This window comes from Stegodyphus dumicola, chromosome 4 (genome assembly GCF_044657685.1).
Source record: "Stegodyphus dumicola isolate Sdum_Otavi_A_Nest chromosome 4, ASM4465768v1".
Taxonomy (NCBI): Eukaryota; Metazoa; Arthropoda; class Arachnida; order Araneae; family Eresidae; genus Stegodyphus; species Stegodyphus dumicola.
Window position 1 is genome coordinate 106,073,392 of NC_140771.1, and position 20,251 is coordinate 106,093,642.

Genomic DNA, 20,251 nt, shown 5'->3' on the forward strand with positions numbered 1-20,251 from the left:
TACGCAGGTTTAGCGGAATACATTAATTTAGAAATGATGCAATCCAGAGGAGTTATTATGATTTTTAGAATGGAGAGTGAGAATTAAGGGGTTTTCGTTATTTTAAATTATAATTTTGGTTTATATATTTTTTACACAAACACATAATACACACAAATTAAATATGAGCAAAAATAAATAAAATAATTTTTTAAAAAACATATAAAATGCTATGATAAAATCAATGCAGTGATCTTATTACTAAAAATACAAATATAACCCAAATATTCCATAAACTGAAACATGCTTTATGGTGAAAAAATAAAAAAAAGAACTGTAAAGAAGGAAACTGGATTAAGCCAAATAACATGATTCTAAAAAAGATGGCAGCATCCTACTTAGCTTATTTTGTTTACATAATGTAATGAATATACATTATTATAGATTCATATATATATATACTTATATACAAATTATTTCTTAAATATAGAGTTTTCCTATTCAATGTTCTATTCAAATGGAAATGTTCCCTTCCCCAATATTCCACATCCAGCTACCTAAATAGTAGCCCATAAATTTCTGCGATTATAAAGAGACAACAATTTTTTTCATATAGTTTGCTTTACAGATGGCAATAAATTGAACAATAAGTTTGGTCTAGCATTTGTTCTTTTTAAAGATCAATCTGAAGTTTTCTATTTTAAGCACAGTGTTCAAAATGAATGCACAATTTTTTAAACAGAACTCCTCTGTATTTATCTTGTTGTCAAGTGGATCATGTATAATTGGAAGATATCCTCAAGGTACTTTATATGTTCCGATTCTCTTTCTTCTCTTCACTTTTTAAACAGTATTACTAGCAGCGACAAATTAGTAATCAAAACTCTCTTAGCTATTAGTTTGCTTAGAAATAGGGGATTTGATGTCCAGTTTGCTTATGTGCATGGTCATCATGGATTCTATGGAAATGAAAGAGCTGATTCCTTAGCTAAAGATACTTTACATTTACATATTGTTATCAATATTAGCATTCCAAAGAGTTATTGGAAATCTTTTTATTATAAAAAGCTTTCACCTAAGTGGAATGAGGAATGTATTTCATACTGTAGTGCTCAGGAAACAGAAAGTTCTTTCTTCTATTTACCACAGACTGCATTCTGAATCCCTCCTCTTTATTAATTAAAAAATATCTCAGTTTTTATCTAGTCCCAATAAATTTGCAGGTTACCAGTTTCATTTCAATCTAAGATCAAATAATTTATGCGAGTATTCAAAAGAGCACCTCCAGATATGGAACATTTAATTTTTACCTGCCCTACTTTTGATGGCCTTAATCATGCTTGTAGAATCATTTGAAAAAGCTTGAGGTGCCTTAGCCTGTGATCTTATCTGTTTTTGTGAAATCTAGACTGCTGTTTTCTATTTTTGTTTATTTAAGCATGAAATATTTAATGTTTTAGTTAACTTACTTTTGTAAGCTTCATTTTGTACATTTTTGATGCAAGGGGAGATTGTATATGTTTAAAAAAATGTTCCATTCAATTAATATTTACAGAAAATACTTTTGTTTCAAAGAACTTTAGATAAAGGTAACAAAATATTGGAATCAGTGGATGTTCATTATAAACATTAATTGGTTAATAACAAAAAACAATAATATATATAGCATACCTGGGTAGACCAATCAAAAGAAGTCACAGTTCGATTTTTTGACCAGTGATCATCCAGAAAACAACGGTTCAATGATAATGACATGCCACTTCGATCATCACTGGAAATAAAACACTTAATATGAATTTGGTATATGCAAGGCAATATTAGATAAAGGAATAAAAAAGTAATGCAGTAATGAACAGCAATTTTTTTTTTCCTTCTGGGTTTGCTGATAGAATACTGGAAGTAGCAAATTACAACTCTGCCACCTGCATTACAGACTGATTTGGCTATATCAGAATTACATTAAAATCATACCTGTAATTGAATCATTATATATAAAATTAAAAAGGAACAGCCTATAATCATAGTTTGTACACATTTATGTACACAGAAATTATGTACTTTTAAGGACAATAAATGAAAAATCCAAAACGATTTCAAGGATATATAAATAAGTAGAAACTGGATAAATGAAAGCAATTACAGTACAAAGTCTGAAATCCAGACATCCAATATCCAAACCTCCGTACCCCACCAATAATTTTTTGGAGGGCGAACAGATTTTACAGATGTACATTTGATACTTCATAATAAAACATCTGAAAAGTCCTGATTACATCATTGAAAATACACCTATTGAATAATTTAATTCCCTATTGCTAACCAGGTGCATCATTATTTATATTATTTACAGTCAAAAGTCGTTAATCCGGACTCGTCGGGACTTCAGCGATTCCGGATTATTGATTTTTCCAGATTATAGATCATCAGTTTAAATCTGGTAAGATGGCATGCAGAAATTATAAAATTAAAAATATGAAACCGTAATTTATGAAATAAAGAACAATTATAATCTAAAGGGTATCAAAATTTACAAAAAAAGCTTAATATTTATTTGTTTACTTTATTAAACATTTCTTTCAATGTAATTTGTTTATGTTGCTTCGTTTTTTATGTGATAATACTTTCTCTTTAATTCTATAAACAGACACAATTTCTTGTTCAGTTACAAAGGTCCACTGTTCAAGTCCTATAATTGCTGTGTCGAGAATACCGACTAATTTGTCAATCGAAATGTTTTCGTTTTCAATAACCTCTGTGTCACTTTCTTCGCTATTGGAAGTGAATTATAATGACGAGGAATTTGATTTAAATCATATCAAAGACGGAGTACATAGAGATGAAATACTACAATTAGTAAGGAATTATAAGCCAAATAAAATAAAAACATCTGCCCTGAAGATTAGGATAGTGCTGACAGATCAACTTCCAATTCATTGCGCGCTGCAGCATTAAAGATAAACAAAGTTTAGATAAACAAAAGGTATGCCTTTAGCCATTTTTTGCAGCAATTCCACTTTTTGTTTAATGGACTTCGAAACATACTTTCGCTTTGTAGATCCTTTACATATTAGTAAATATATATCAGAAATTCTATTTGACATAATCGAAAGTTCAAGCTTAATTTTATAAAATTGCTCTAACAGTCTGCAAAAAATAATAAGTCGAATCCAATTCGAAGATTAAGGAACAACGCAACCTGCAACATTAACTGAATTAGGTAATTTTAGCTTAGCTTATACCGTCCGTTATACATTTAATTTTGTGCATTCATAAATGTATTTTGCGCACACGCATATTCGCAGCCGTACAGGTCTCGACGCATGTGCAGAAAGTTTGTAGCTTTGAGGTCCGGATTATAGATCATTCCGGATTATTGGTATCCGAAATAAAGACTTTTGACTGTACTACATATTTATCATTATTGTTTGTATATTTTGCTTTCATCACTGCATGACTCTCACAACGTGGCAGCTTGAGAAAGAACTCGGGCAGCAACATCTAAAACACTTTTTTTTTTTTTTTTTTTTTAAATTTTTTTTTAAATATTCAGGATTGAATTCCAAAATTTCAAAGAATATGGTAGCCTTTTATGTTAACATTATGCTTGGTAATGATTTTAATAGGATTTTTTTTTTTTTTTGGTAAACAATAAAGGCAAAAAGATTACATTTAGTACTGTTTGATTTGAGAATAACTGATTTGTTATTCAGATATGCTTTGAACTGCCACCAGAGCTAGTGTGGTAGAATTTAAAGAGGTTATCACATCTAGCTACAGTCCCTGCTAGCCGGGACTTTTCTGAGAAATGAGATTCTAGTAGCATTGGTTTAAATGGGAGGATTCCTAAAAGAAACGAAACAGCTCCGGTGGAAGAGAAGTCTCACTTAGCTACAAAAACAATGTACTGGCTATGTGGGATTTTCTGAAACTTCGCCGAAAATGTTTCATCTGCAGCTCTGCAGAGATCAACTAATCAGACAGAAGTTCTGTTTCTGAAGGATCACGGGCAATTTCCAATTTGGTGATGGCTGGAGTAGTAAAATTGTGGATGGTAGAAAAAGAAGCTGATTTTATTGACGAAATACATAGGTAAAAGAGAGGATAGCGATTTCAGGACTTACTTTCTTCTGCTTCTACTGCATTTTTAAACATGCAGGAAAAGGGGAAATAATACTGTAGTCCGGCTTTGAAAATATGTAGCTTTCTTCCTTCTATATATTACAGACTTGCACAAAAGAGAGGAGCAAAAATTTAAAATACAGCAATTGATCCTCAGGTCAAAGTTTTTGTCATAGATGACTTTTTAAATTTTTTTTCATTGTGTAAATAAAACTGGCTTCTATTTCTATATATTTATTTTACACTTAATTATGCACATGAATAGAAAAATAAGAATTCAATGAGTAATGTCACTGTTAGTCTATAAACGTTTATTTTGTGTATAATTATGATACACATTACATTAATAGAAAGAAAAAAAAGAGTTCAGTAAGTAAATAATATTGCATTTCATGTTTTTATTTTGAGGAATACAAAATGTTCAAAGTCACTAATGACATTTGGAAAACATATTTCAACTGGATAATTTTTATCTACCAATTGCAATAGAAAAATTACAAAAACTGATTATCTAGTTCAGTCTCACTTTCTGTTAGCATTAATTATATATTTTATATGCATATTTACTATTTGAGAAGTGGCTTAGAAAATTGATTGACCATTCTGAGTTTATTTTTTACTAGGTTACATTATAGCATAAATATGAATATAATGTAAGAATATAGCAAGTAAAATAGATTTAGAAAAGTGTTACAAAATCAACAAGTGCTTTAGGAGTTTTAACAACAAACAATCTAATTTTAAATAACTCATCATTATTAACCGAATGCTTTAAACCAAAAGATTTTGCTATAAACATTTTAAGTATTCTCTAAGCAATAAAACAAACAAGAAAGAAGTTATAAAATTTAGAATATGTGCTATTTTGATATAGTATAGTATTTATGAAAGTGTTGAAACATGGTAATACTCATATGTATTTCACTCGTATTACATTTAATCTTCCATAATAACAAACAAGTTTAAAATGTCAAAAAGAAAATACTGAAATGCTTCCATAACAACGATACAGCATAGAATTTGAAAACAAATGTCTCTTTCACCAATCTGAGAGATAATTGATTACTGTTTGGTGTTCAAATTTTAGCAAGGGAAAATGGTAGCAAGGGAAAATGGTAACAGCAAATGTTTAGCAAGGGAAAATGGTAACAGAGCTATGCAGGTTTTTGTAGAAATGCGGGTTCTTCAAAATGTCCCTTTCGACATCCAGTCCCGCATAGCAGAAACATATGTGATAGGGGTTTAAGGAAGGCAAAATTTTTAGAATTTAGAGCAACAAAATTAACTTAACCCTTTGATGCGTGGTATATTATTTTTATAATTTTTTTAAACTAAAAACTCTAGAAATTGAATATTATAATCCTAGAAACAAGTAATAAGAATTTTAAAAAATCTTCTCTTAACCATTGTTTTGTAGGTGGTGGTCGCACTGTGAAACCAGCGCGCGTCTAGGAATTTGAAACTTACTGAAGTAGTAGGGGGAAAAAACTTACCTTTTTCTGTGTGCGTTTCCAATAAATAACGAAATTTACGAATTTAAAAAAAATGTATGTAAGAATTGCATTATACGTAAATTTTTTACATTATTATACAAAATTGTCAGAAAAAATTAACATTTATGTCATTTTTCTATAGCAGTGAAAATATAAGTACCTACATAATAAGGACATTCGGATAAATGGATTAAAAAACTCGGTAAAGTCAAGATAAAAAAAACTCAGTGTTTTTTTTTTTTTTTTAAATTTCTAAGAACACATTTTTTTGTGACACTGTTCAAAGTATGTTTTGTCTTTTTGGTACATACATAGACCCACATTGGTACATGCATAGACCCATATTCGCATCTGTATCTTGTTCTATAAGGTTTCTTCCTTGTGCTACAAAATGCACACTGCTTGTATGTTCTAAATTTCACTGGAGACATGTGGAGAATCCCGATTCTTAATTTCACTTCGGCACTAAATAAAATATCTCGTTAATGAAGAAACAATGATTTTACAACTACTAATATTTTATATCCCTGGCGCCAAGCTGGTGAATCATTATTTATTATACTTACTGTATTTTGCTGTCATCCAGGCATGTTTGTCAACACATGACAACTTGAGTAATGACTCAGCGAAGTCTAAAAAAAAATTTTTTTTTAAATATATAACGTGGTAAATGTTGACGAGAAAAAATGTAACAAAAATTTCTTTTTCTCTGTTAAAAATAGATTTTGTTAATGATGCTTATAGGCCAAAAGATTACCTTTAATGCTGTTAACTAACTTTTTATTCACATAAACCCAGAACCGGCACCAGAGCTCGCATGGCCTCACTGGGCAGCAGAATTTAGGGAAGACAAATTTTTTAGAATTTAGAGAAAGCATTAGGACCGAAAATTAAGGGGCAGGAAAAATTTAGAACTTAGGAAGGTGCCTAGTAGCAGAATTAATGGCCCACAGAGACTGTATCAGTCGGCAAAATATCTAGCGCTGGCCCTGTAAGCTTAAGTATATGTGAGAATTTATTTATTCATGACTCAGATAAGCCTTAAGCATGTGCAAGAATTAAATTAAGTATAATAAATAATTAAATTAATACAATTCAGGCATAATTGTTTCAGCATGCAATAGAAGCAAGACAAAAAATTTAACGGAATATTTTGTCTTACGTCGCCAATCTCATGCTACATAACCAATTATGTAACAGCGAACGCTGTTAAGCTAGGCTAAAGTTACACCTCACCGATACAAAAAAATTTCAGTTAATATAGCAGATTGCGCTGTTCCTTAACTTTCTGATTTGATTCAGCTGATTATTTTTTGTAGGCTGTTATAAGTACAACAATTTTATGAAAACTAAAATATGAATTTTCTATTATGTTGAAAAGAGTTTCTAATTCTGAAGCTGCAAGAGGATCTACAAAGTGAAAGCATGTTTCAATGTCCATTAAACAAAAAGTGGAATTACTGCAAAAAATGGATATTGGTATATCCCTCTCCAAATTATGCGAGGAGTATGGCAGTGGAAAGTCAACTGTATATGACATGACCGAAAAAGGAACTTTATTAATTTTTTGTGGATTCTGACATTCCACTCGTGATGAATAACAGAAAAATTATTTAATATGCCAAATGTTACGATCATGACAAACAGATGATTGAATGAAAAGACACAGAAGCAGCGAGGGTGTGCCATTGATGAGTCCAATGCTAATGGCTCAAGCAAAAATATTTCCAGATGAAATGAATTTAAAAACTGAGTGCATATATTCGACAGATAGGTTAAGCAAACTTTAAAATCACCACGGTATAATGCAATCAAAAATTAAGCTGATACTGAAGCTGCTGAACTATTTGCAGATAAATTCATTGAACTCATTAATAGTGAGACGCTATCTACAGGAAAAATTTAAAACACTTATGAAACTAGACTCTTCTGGCAATATGTACCGCAAAAATACCTTGGCAACCTCTACAGAAAAGGCTCCAACTGGTGTAAAAGATTCCAAAGCTAGAGAAACAAACTTAGCATATGCAAATGCTACAGGAACACACAAGTGTAAACTTTTTGTAATAGGAAAAAAATACACAACCTTGGGCATTTAAAGGAGAAAAGATTTTCCCCTTATATATCATGCAAATAAAAAGAGCACAGACGACACAATCGTTAATGTATGATTGGTTTGAAAATCAGTTCATACTCGAGGCTCAGCAAAATTTTAATTAGGTTGGTTTACCTGATGACGCAAAAACTGTCCTGATTATAGATAACCCTTCAGCTTGTACCTCACTTAAAATTTTAATGAAAGGTAATGTATCTGTGCTTTCTTTTTTCCAAACTGTACGTCCATCATTCAGCCTATGGATATCAGAATAGTGTGCGTGCTGAAATGCAAACATAAAGCAGCATTTTAAAAATCCATGTTAAATTTCTTGAACATGGCCCGACTATTCAAGAATTTTTGAAATATTTTTACATAAAATAAACTGTGTGGAGCATCGCAAGATCGTGGGAGGATGTGCCTCCAGATACTTTAAAAAATGCTTGGTATAATTTATGACTAGCTACCTTATTTCATGGTGAGGATGATGAAGATGATAGCCGCTAATTTGAAGGCTTTTGGATATCGCAAATCACAAGTGAAATTTTGGATTTTGTAAAGAAATGTGGAGAAGCGGTGATGATGATATGATATAAGAGAAGTTTTGAAATGCGATGACAATGCTCCAATCATCAATCAATGGACTACGAAATCTGAAATATGACTCTAGATCCAAAAATACTACTCCCGATAGTGAAGAAAGTGACAGAGAGGTTATTGAAAAGGAAAAAAATGTTGATTCACTAGTTGGAATTCTCGACACAGTAACTGCAGGACTTAGTGGAACTTTGTAACTGAACAAGAAATCATGTCTGTCTATAGAATTGAAGAGAAAATATTAGTATAAGAAATGAAGCAACTTAAACAATTTATATTAAAAGAAATGTTTAATAAAGTAAACAAATAAATATTAAGCTTTTTTTTGCAAATTTTGATACCCTTTATATCATATATGCTTCATTATTTCATAAATCATGATTTCATATTTTTAATTTTATAATTTCTACATGCCATCTTACTAGCTTTAAATTGATGATCTAATATCTGGAAAAATCCCAAATCCGGAATCGCCAAAGTCCCGACAAGTCCGGTTCTTGGACTTTGTATTATATAATTATGTTGATAAAACGTCAACAAAAAATTTATAAATCTGTGAATAAAAAATTTTGTACACAGACTGATTTTAAAATAGCTAAAATGTTGATAGATCACTAAATTTAGGCATCACATAATAAAAGAATTCACATTTCCCAAATCATCAAGTCATCTTTGATGCAATATTTTATGAACGCTTCATTTGTAAAAAAAGAAAGAATTTCAAAATGCTTATGTTTCAATTGTGTTACATTCAAGGCAAGGCCTCATGTCAAAACTCGATCATTGTACCATTAATATTAGAAGTAGGAATGAATTCAAATTATAGCCTATCAAATACATAATTCCCAAAAATATGCTTCCAAAATACTGATTCACACTCTAAATAGCACACATAAAAAACAGACACAAGTGTCAAATAAGTAAAATTAAGGATCTTTAGCAGATTTTGACCAAAATTAAAGACTTTTAAAAACGAAAATTTTTTTCCAAAAAAAACTTACTGACTTTTAAGGACCATACAAACCTTGTATAATTAATTTAGCATATTTTAGATACATACAAAATGATAACAAGCAAAACTGTCAATTACTGCTAAATCTCATGATTACAACGCATAAAATAGAAAAGACTATAGTAAATATATATGCTTTTGCAATTCCATACTGACCTTTCCAATTCTTCTTTACCACCAGTGTAATCAATAAAAATGTCAACTTCTTCACATATTGCTCTTTCAATAATCCGTGAAGCTCTGTCTAAAAAGCTTTGAAAACTTTCACTCCTCATTAGTAACAACTTTTCTTCTTCACTCAGGTCAGGAGCTTAAAAAAGAAATTTAATTACTCATTATGTTGAAACGTTTTACAGCACACTAATTCCCCTTGTTGAGCATTTGTTAAATTTTAAATTTTCACTGATGAATCTTTTAAATTTTAAAAAGGAAAAACTGATCAATTCTTTAAAATCTTTTCATTGATGAACTTTACATTTTTTCCAATGAAAGCATACACACCTGTTATAACAACTTCAGGCTAAATATTATTATTATTATTATTGAAATCATAAATAGTGAAATGCTTTTCATGCAACAGAACAATGAATTTTTTTGGGGGGGGAGTGGGGGATTTTTCAGAAATAGAAAACCTTTCCCACTTGAAAGATCTTGAACAGACTACAAATTTCAGTCAGATGAATCGAGCACAGTAACTGTTACAATAATGAAGATTAAAATTCACTTCCAAACTCTTATTTAAAATTAAAATAAATCACTGTCAACTATGAATCATATCTGTGATGCAATTGGTTTTGTTCCAAACACTAGGATTCATTTACATTTTATTAAATCTCAATTTGACAAAAATAACAAATCACAATTCATAAAGTTAAATTCTACTCATATTAGCAATTTCCAAATTTTAGAAAAAATGAACTAGTTAATTTTAATAGACAATAAGAACTGAATAAAAACTAAAGAAAAATATAAATTTACAGAATCATGGCAAATAACTTCAAAATACATTTTAGCAAGTTCATTAAATCCCACAGCGAAGGTTATTAATCAAGACAGGAACATGCTACTTTCAAATGTAAATAGGATTTCAGATGAAAAAACTTTGCAGAACAAGATAAAAACACCCAAAATAGGAAGTCAACACTTGTTCACAATAAGATACCATAAGTGCAATTCTGAGTATGGAAAAAAAAAAAAAAAAAAAAAAAAAAAAAAAAGATAAAATATTAGGAATGTAATTTTCACCTCAAATGAGTATGTATATTATTAGCCTATACTGTCTGTTCAAAATGTTCCCAGGCTGAATAAACAAAAACTAAAGAAAATTTAAGATGAAGATTTTAATGCTTCAGGTTTTACAGTCTTCCTCCACTTTACTTCCTCCTCCAGTTTTACAGTCTTAAGTACAATGCACAGAACAACCATATGAAACTGTCAGAAAAATCCTTGTTTTGGATGTTATTCAATTTACATGTCACTGTGGCTTGAATGTCAGTTATGACATCACAGCACTGACCTTTCGTGAAGTTCGATTCTTAAGAATATATATATATAAATCACTTAGCATCATTTACAGTCCTGCTGATGGGACCAAATTCTCTGTGGATAATGCCGTGAGTGTCAAGAAAAGCAACGAGCAAATTAAAGACTTTTAAAAACCAAAATTTGTTTCTAAAAAAACTTCACTTTCAGTTTTACCATTCACTTTGGTCTTGGCAAACCACCACTGACCATTTGTCGTTTTGTTGCAATTCATACCAATAACACTAGGTCTCATCGCAAATGACAGTTTTTTCGAGAACAGAACTGTCGCACTTTATATTTCAGTTAAGGTGTGGCAAGGGTTCATGTGTTGCTTGTTTTGGCTCAGGAGTCAAGCAGTATGGGATAAACTTTACACACACTTTACCTTTTATCAAAACATTTTAGAAAATGTTACACATTTGGACAGACAATGCATGTGATTTAGAGATGTTCAGCTCTTCTGCAATAGTTCTGAATGACAGATGGTTTTCAGAATGTCCCAAATTTTCTCAATGCTTCCATCAGACAAACTTGTGGTAGGACACCCTGTTTTGCCACTGACCTTGAACGACATCCGCTCTTCTTTAAAACATTTAAACCACTCAAACATTCTTGTACAAATTAAGCAATCACTGCAAGCTTTTTTCAGACACTTGAACCCATTTTCCTAAATGTGAGCTTAAATTACTGGTTGTTCCTTTATCGTGCACATTTGTTGTTTAGAGTCATTAGGTTATTTTGATGCAGGAGTACATGAAAAATGGGCAATACCTTTGCTAGGGGCTTGAACCTGGACCTTTCAAATACATGACGAGTGTGCTTAATTTTTACCAATCTCATATGATTTAAAATGTCAGGCTATTTAATAAATTTACATGAAATGATGAAAACTGTATTTCATTACAGCTTATCCTATCAAAGACTCTACAGCAAGGCATTTCTCTCCTAAGATTGTTAATTTTTTCTTTTCTCGTTTTTGTGCAACCTGGTGAATATTTTTAATCCCATAAATATTTTTCTTTCTTGTTAACCTAATATTTCAAGAAAAAAGTCTTTTCATTCCGGCACTGCCAATAGGAATGGCAAAGAAAAACTATAATTTTCAGAAGCTGAGAACATGATTTAATGATTTTTGAAGATTTGAAAGACAATCTTTTTCATGAAATGTTATTCCCTTTTTGATTTTGTTTCTCCATTTCTGTACGTACACATGGATTTGAGTGCAGAGTTAATTAAACTAGCTTTAACATCTATTTCTTTTCTTTTCATGTTCACAATGCCCGATTCATTTTCTGTACATGAGAAGTTTAAAAAGTTTCATTCATTTGAAATAAACAAATAACAGCATTTCAGAAATGTTTATTTTGTCCTTCCAGACTTCTTTCTTGCCTTCTTGTAACAGATCTTTAACCTTCATAGTTTAAAAATCTAAGCATTTTTAAAAATTAAAATCGGCAGATTCAATTTCCAGACATCTACACTGATTTTATGTAATCTGGTTCTTGAGAATGAGAACATATTCAGAAGAATGAGGACACATGGTAGTCCTAGCAATCATAAACATTCTTAAAAAGCAAAGACATATATAAAAGTTTTTAATTTAGCTATAATATTAATAAACTCACGATAAGACTAATACAAGGTAGTAGAAGTTGCAAGTAAACTATATTGTGATCACCTAAATCTACAAGGTGTTTTAAGGATATTTTTCACTGCATAGTGAAGAAATTTAAAATTGGATCTATGTTAAAGCAATTTAACATATAATCATAATTTGCATTAATAAAAGTAGTAAAACTAAATTCTAACCTTAACAACTGGATAAATTTTATTCTTCTATGTAGCAAAACTTCCTTCAATAAATAATATTTGTTATGTTACCTCAGATGAATAAAGTTTTTGAGACCGAACAATTATCCCTTGTTATGTACATATTTACATGAAATGGATTGAAAGTGTTTTTCTTTAATTCAATCAATTTGAATATATGCATGTTTTTTTTTTAAACATATGAAATGCCAATGAATGATAAACATTGATCCTTCCCCCAAAATCAAGCAAATGCCACTATAAGATGTTTAAGTGCAGATTATCTTTCAACAAGATTAAGCAATGTCCCACTCTGCAATCATACGCAAAACAAGTTGAAATATGTATTTTCAGAACCAGGAAATGTAAACCATAAACCATCTTATGGCTAGCAAAAAAAAAAAAAAAAAAAAAACTGAACTTACTCCGCTAAATTTTCTTTCTCTGAGGTTTTGTGGAAATAGAGGGTTGCAGTGAAAAAACTGATAAACTTGACCCAAAGAGAGAATCAGTAAAGCTACTGCATTACACTAGACATTCTTGTTTGAGTATGGACTAAAACTAAATATTGCTATGACATCCGTCATGCTGTTGCTGTTTCACATGCTGAAACTTATTAATTTTGTTTCTGACCCTTCTGTGTGACTGATTTAAATTAAAGCCCTTTCACTCCATTTCTCATAATACATATTTCCAAAGGCCTCATGAGATACCACCATTCATTCTCAGAGAACTTTTTATTTCCCTCATTTATAAAATTTAATTATTTTCTAGGTATATTGTTAATTAAAGTTACTTATTTAGAGTGACATGTTAACAGAAAAAACGTAAAATTTCCGAGAAAAAAGGCCATTGAAAACTACTTACGTTTTTTCTTTTCTTCTTTCTGTTTAACCTGATTAATATTTTTTTCATCAACAGCAGTCTGAGCAGGCTTGACCATGTTAACATTTGGTAAGCCAATAAGTTTCTGTTGCTTTGGATGAGGAAACTGAGGGGTAGCAATGTCAATCGAAGGCAATGATAAACTTTCACCATCTTCAGATATAGATGAATCATCATAAGTTAAAACTACAAACAAACAAAGCAGAAAGTTCACCAATTTAGTCTTCACATAGTACTAAACTAAAATAGTTGCTCTGATAAACAGTATTTTGCTTGATGATTTCTCAAATTTAGCAATTTCATTAAGTAGATAAAAAGTTTTTTAGTACTTTAAATTAGAATTATTACTAATGAATAACTAAATAAAAACACAAAAAATAAAAATGATTAGAATAGACAGAAACAGAAAAATCTAAAATAATATATAAATGATTAACATTTTTTACAAATATTTATACAAAAGGGTTAGATACTTTTGAGGGGATTCTAAATCCAATGTAATTAAATGAGCTTCAAGTTTTTTTTTCTTTTTTCTTTTTTTTTTTTTTTTTGGTAAGATTTATCTTTTTAATAAAGCATAGGTGTGTGTATGTTTATATATGTAGTTCTTCTTTGAAATTTCTTTTAAAATTTATGATTTAAGCATTGAAAAAGTGGTTTAAAGCCTCAAATGTATTGAAAAAGCAGTTGATGATGATTCAAAGAAACAAAACATGTATTTGGAACTCATTAATCCAAGTTACATTGTTTAAGGCTTCTAAACACTTTTCTTTTGACAAGTTCTGTTTGAAGTTTTAAACAGAGAAGATTAATTTTCAAAGCAATTTTATTACAATTTGTATTCTAATGTCTCATGTTCTGTAGTTTTTAAAATTTTCTTTTAATAATTTTGCTTTTAATTGTAGCACTAATTTGCATTTACTCGGTGTTTGTAACCATTTCCTAGAGAGATAGACCTTTATAATTTTTGGAACTAAATTTATGTTTCAACATTTTCATTTCAATTTACTATCAATTTATATATATAAGTCTATGATTTTTCAAGAATTTTTTTAAATTATACTTTATTAATAAACCATACAAACACTGAATTAATATACACTACATTTAGCTTTCTTAATCAATACAACCACACAGGATATACTATCAGAATCCATGTCTATATGATTAGAAAAATTCTTTTAGATACTTTGTTCAGTGAAAGATCCAATATTAAAATTACCATAAGTTTTCTTGGATGAACAGCTCAAATGATTTTATAAGGAAAAGTAAACACACACACACACACACAAAAAAAAAAAAAAAAAAAAAAAAAAAAGTACAGAAAAGCAGTATACCCTCCCCCCCCCAAAAAAAAAGGATATGACACAAAATGCCATAAGAAGAAAAGACAAAAATGATGAAGCTACAAAAGAAAGAAATGATTTCCGAAACAAAAAAAGATGCTTGAGTTCTAAACAATAGAAGTTAAACTGATATACTGAAATCTGCCTTCACATTTCAGATATACAAGTCACAGAAATCTGATTATCAATCCCTCTCTTCAGCAGACCTGAGCTTGATATAAACTTGATTATAGAGACCATTGTTCTATCCTTTTGGTCATTAGTTAGATGTTTAGTGGGTGTTAAAGATCAGTGAAATGAGAGAATTTATTGAAGATAACACAATTTGAGGCATGGAAAAAAGGTGGGGATGAATGTTTGTAGATTATGAATTTCTGCAGTTTTGTAACCGGTAAAATATAAAATGGGATGCCAGTGAGCTGAATTTTGTTGGAAGAAATGATATTTATAATGACAGATGCCAAATTTTACAGCCTTAACAGATAATGCAAGAATGCATGAGATGTGATGCAAGAAGTTTCTGTCAATGGCGACATGACTTAAATTCATGGCTCCAGTGAACAAGAAATAAAAGAGTACAAAAGAAGGTAGCTAAATAATGGCAGAGTTTTAAATGGGAGAAGACATGAGCAAGCATTGTAACAAGGAAATTATAGAACATAACTTAAGCAAGATGGAAATTTTCAAAAGGTAATAATTGACTTCAAATTTTATTTATTAGTCAAATAAATACTTACTGATGACAATACATGTCATATAATATAAATATTATGAGATCAAGTAGCAAATCCAAAATGGAAAGAAAGTTTTTAAGAACTCAGATGTCTATTAAAAAGCTGAAATTCAAAATAATGCATATCATTATGGCATCCAGTAGAAAACTGGAAAAAATTTATTAAAATTACACGTATGAAGAATATCATTGCTATATCCACTATACTTTGAGTACTGAGCTACTAATGCAAAGTATTTGTATACTTAGAGCATAGAAACATGGGAAAGAGCTAAAAAAAATATCCGCACTCTTGCAATAATGTAATAAGAAACAGCAGTGAAGTGTCTAGAGATTTTTATTTGATTATCATATATGAGTTCAATATAGTGAAGTGTACAAGTAATAAAAGTGTATGAATGGACTCTGAACATGATGACTATCACAAGGTTGTCACTCAAACACGAGAATGAAATTCCCTGACTTTTCCAGGTTTTCCAGGTATGTTTCGAGAAAATTCCAGTCTATCCGTGTGATGTACATTGGCTGTGCTAAGAGGTATATTAAATATAGTACTACTTGTATTGTGTAGCAAATTCACTTAATTGTTCAATAAATCCCAGAGGACATTTATTATTAATTATTCTTGGTACACTTTGTTTACTTTTCCACTTATGAAACTTAATAAAATTTAAGATATATACATTGGATAACAATTGTACGTTTTATTTAATTATTACTCATGATCATCACCAATTCAATACGAGGCTAATCCGGTTCTTATAAATCACAACGCAATGCTAAATAATTAGGTTAGATTTTAGGTAAATTTAATTTGTATGAGGTGTCTTCTTAAAAGGCACCTTAACACTTGAAAACACAAATATAATTATAATAGGAGTTGTTTTCTCCACTGAAGATTGAGATTAGAATCTGCCCAATCTGGAATAAAATAAGGCTTTTTTTGCAGACATTCTGCAGCTAAACGAAAGAAAGAAATCTATTTAATGATATTTTTTTAATAAATTGAGGTATTTTCTATTTATTTCGCAGTATACATAAGGAAAAAATATGTGCATTAAATTTTGTGATGGTATGTCATCATACTGCTAGAATTAATTTCAGGATTATGCCAGAGAAAATTTCCTGAAATTTGGAAATATTATTTACTAATGATAAATAAATTTAGAGGGAAGAAGCAACATTAAATGATATGAATAGCATAAAAATACAGATAATTACTTAAAAATTGAATTAGAATAATCAACGATATTTTAGCGAATATAGTTATATTACATGGTTAGCCTAGATGACTGATTACTATTTTTTATTTTACTGCAAAATGACAAGGTATTTATTAAAAAGAAAAGGAAAAAAAAATGGTTTAAAAAGATTTTGCGGTAAAATCCTACTATACGGTAGGGCCTTCGCACGATTTTGAAAATTGTCGCCAAGAACAAAATGATCCGTTTACTGCTCATGATCATGTCAAGAAATGTTCTTTGACAAAAAAGAAAACTACGAAAATCCGTTTTTAAATTATTGCGAAAAATCCAAGAAAGAACGTTCTTTGATAAAACGTTTCTTTCTTGGATTTTTCGCAATAATTTTAAAAACGGATTTTCGTAGTTTTTTTTTTCCCCCTCAAAATAATTAATCCATGAATTAATTTACTTGCGCTAAAAAATATTTTCTTTTCCTCTAGAGTTTAAAGAAATTTTAAACGATATTCATTTTATGAACTCTTGATAACGTGAGCTTCAAACTTCGACACCCGTTTCGAACTTTGGTGACAGATATATTGCGCATGCACAGCTGTTTCCCTCTATGATGGAACGGAGCCACCTCTGTTCGAGAGGTTTTCCTTCTTTACAATACATATTCTTTGATTCTAAACTTCATGGTACTGTATACTAGAATTAAACCCATTTTGTTTTATACGAGAACAGGTACTTTCTTTAGTTCGTGCACTTCACATGCGATTCTCGAGGTTACTGGAAGCCAAAAGTTGCAGGAAACTTGCTTTGCCTTTCTAAAAGACAATCATATTGGAGCTGCGAAAATTGGCTCTATGCCAGCTGCCGGAATGACACACGTGATACACATTTCGCCAAACAAGTGATCTCTTCCGACATCGGCGCAAAACTCGCCTTTTTTGGTGGGATCGTTGTATGAAATTCCCTGACTTTTCCAGATTTTGACTAAAACACTTAAATTCCCTGACTTTTCCCTGAATTTTTTGGTCAATTTCCGAATTCCCTGACTTTTTCCGGTTTTCCCGGTAGCGTGGCAACCCTGCTATCATCATTAATGTGAAGAAGACTTCTTAGCTTAGTCCACCAATCATGGCCAACGACATTGCTGCCAGATACACCACGATATAGGAAAATTAATGTATCACAATCAAGAATGTACCATCTCTACTGGACATTAATACTGGATCAGCCATTACATTATTCATGATGAGAAGTTCTGAAAACGTGCAGAATGAGTACATATGCAAAATGAGTCTTGTAGATGCTTACTTAATGGCTGATGATGAAGCATTTTTGCTGTTTATCATTGCTAAAAATGACAGCCAGGTACAATCCTGAGTAGCATGAAGTAATGGCAGATGTGGTCGGTGGTGCATGAATGGTTGTGTTCCAATTGAAAACAATTCTTTTTCAATGATATCTACATATTTGTCGAGTAAAAGCATCACATTGCACAGATATTATGTTGAACACTGTTGATTTATAATACTGCTTTTAATAAAAATTCTAGAATTTAAAATATCTGGTTTTCTAATGAATGCTGCAATAATTTATGAAAAAGACTTCCTGTGGTTAATCATATAATCTGGCAACAAATTATTATAAAATCAATGCATATTTAAGAGAGAGAAAGTTTCACAAAAGAGAATTATTCTACCATTTCCATATGGTGTAGGCAAGGATTCTTGCAGTATTGTTCCATTACTGTACATGTATAGAGCATACATGAAAAAGGATTTTTTTAATCAAATGAAATCACAACAGAATTAGTGAGAGATTAATTTTTTTAATTTATGGGAAAGTGAACTTTTTGTGATGAAAGTACTGGATTGCAAGGAAAAATTGAGAGTGCCAGTGTTAGAAATAACATCAATAACCTTTTTTTAATACATTTATTACTATACACATTTTAGCTAATTTTTTTATTTAAACTAACTGAATTATTTCACAATTAAAAGAAAAATGAAATTCATAACTGAGCATCATTAACTGTATAAAAATATATATGATACATTTGGCTGTAACTCAAGTAATTATTGCAGAGTGAACATAGGATACCTAAAAATATGAATTTATGATCTCATGATCCCAACTACCATCATGGCAATGAATATGCTAAGAGTTCAATGGTATCTTAAGCCTTGTTTATAATAACTAATTTTTTTCTAATCATGCAGATAATACCATACAACTCTGAATGGATTTCTTCTTAAGCCAATTTTTTGCTTTAATATTAAGATCAGAAATGGCAGAAGCGAAAAAATGAAAATGATTAAACGTCACAGCAAAGTGAAGCAATTAGTAATCTTGCTATTCACAATTAAAATTAGGAGTGATAAGATAACTAATCATTTCTCTTTGTAGAGCAGAAATTTCATAAAGTATGCCGTCCATTCTTAATAATATGCCCTTTAATCATCATATCATTTCAGTTATTTGGCCTTTTTTCTTAAACAAGAGCAGTATTTTAGAGAAATATAAAGTTCAAAATGAAATGCATTATTTGATTCAAACATGCTCATTGTGAAACTTTGTGATAGGGAAATCAATGAAATAAGTTACTTAAACCCAGAGATTTCCATTAATAAGTTTGCTAAAATTTCTATTTTGTTTCAGAATAAAGCAATTATACCATAGGAAAAACTTATATTATTTTTAATAATGAATTTCACAAACAATCTAAAAATATTATCACATTTATATGATTTCTATTTCCGAATTTTGATATTTTTATTTGCAACTACATAATATTTCCCATTATCTACAGACTAAGCATTAAGAAGTTTTCTTTTTAAATAAAGAAATCATTCTGTAATGGTGTTGAACTTTTCTACTACTTTTGAAATATTAAAACTATATTACATTATATTTGTTTTGAATAAATGCATAACAAATTACACATTTATGTAGTTTTGTTATATATATATATTTTTTAGCTTAAGATTATTTCATAAAAGTAATTTCTTTCATATTAAGCTAACCAGAATTTACAGCTTTCAAACCAGTAAACATAAAATACAGCAAAATCTCTCATAACCAGAGCCAAATTCACCAGTAATATTAAAATAATGGCATATTTGAAGATCTAAATTTAAATCCAAAACTGAAGCTTATAAGATTAAAAAAATATGCAGTGAACTAACAATCTAACAATAGTGCCATATATAAAGCCCTGCTACAAGCCCATATGATTCCAAAATATAATTCTTCTTCCGCAATACTCACAAAAGTTTACTGGCTAACAGTTCACATGGCTTGTTTCATTAATTGCTCCAACAGAACTTGGAACTCCCATCATCAAACTGCATTTGCATATGTAGGGCCATATTTGCATATGTCACTATGGCCTCTTCAGTGAAATGGGAAAGAACTGTCCTCACACTTAAAAATTAAAACTGGAATTGCTAAAGAAAACAGAGAGAGG

The 20,251-nt window shown here is 30.2% G+C and overlaps 1 protein-coding gene across 3 annotated transcripts in view; it reads right to left on the reverse strand.

Annotated features, from left to right (window-relative positions):
* Positions 1-20,251, reverse strand: part of LOC118179653 (cytoplasmic dynein 1 intermediate chain-like) — a 140,030-nt gene that overhangs the window by 89,599 nt on the left and 30,180 nt on the right. For all 3 annotated transcript variants that reach the window (XM_085815310.1, XM_085815307.1, XM_085815309.1), the window contains 3 exons: positions 13,496-13,699; positions 9,452-9,605; positions 1,651-1,750 (listed from right to left, as the gene is read on the reverse strand). In XM_085815310.1, the coding sequence (XP_085671436.1) occupies positions 1,651-1,750; positions 9,452-9,605; positions 13,496-13,699 (458 nt within the window). The remainder of the gene's footprint in view (positions 1-1,650; positions 1,751-9,451; positions 9,606-13,495; positions 13,700-20,251) is intronic.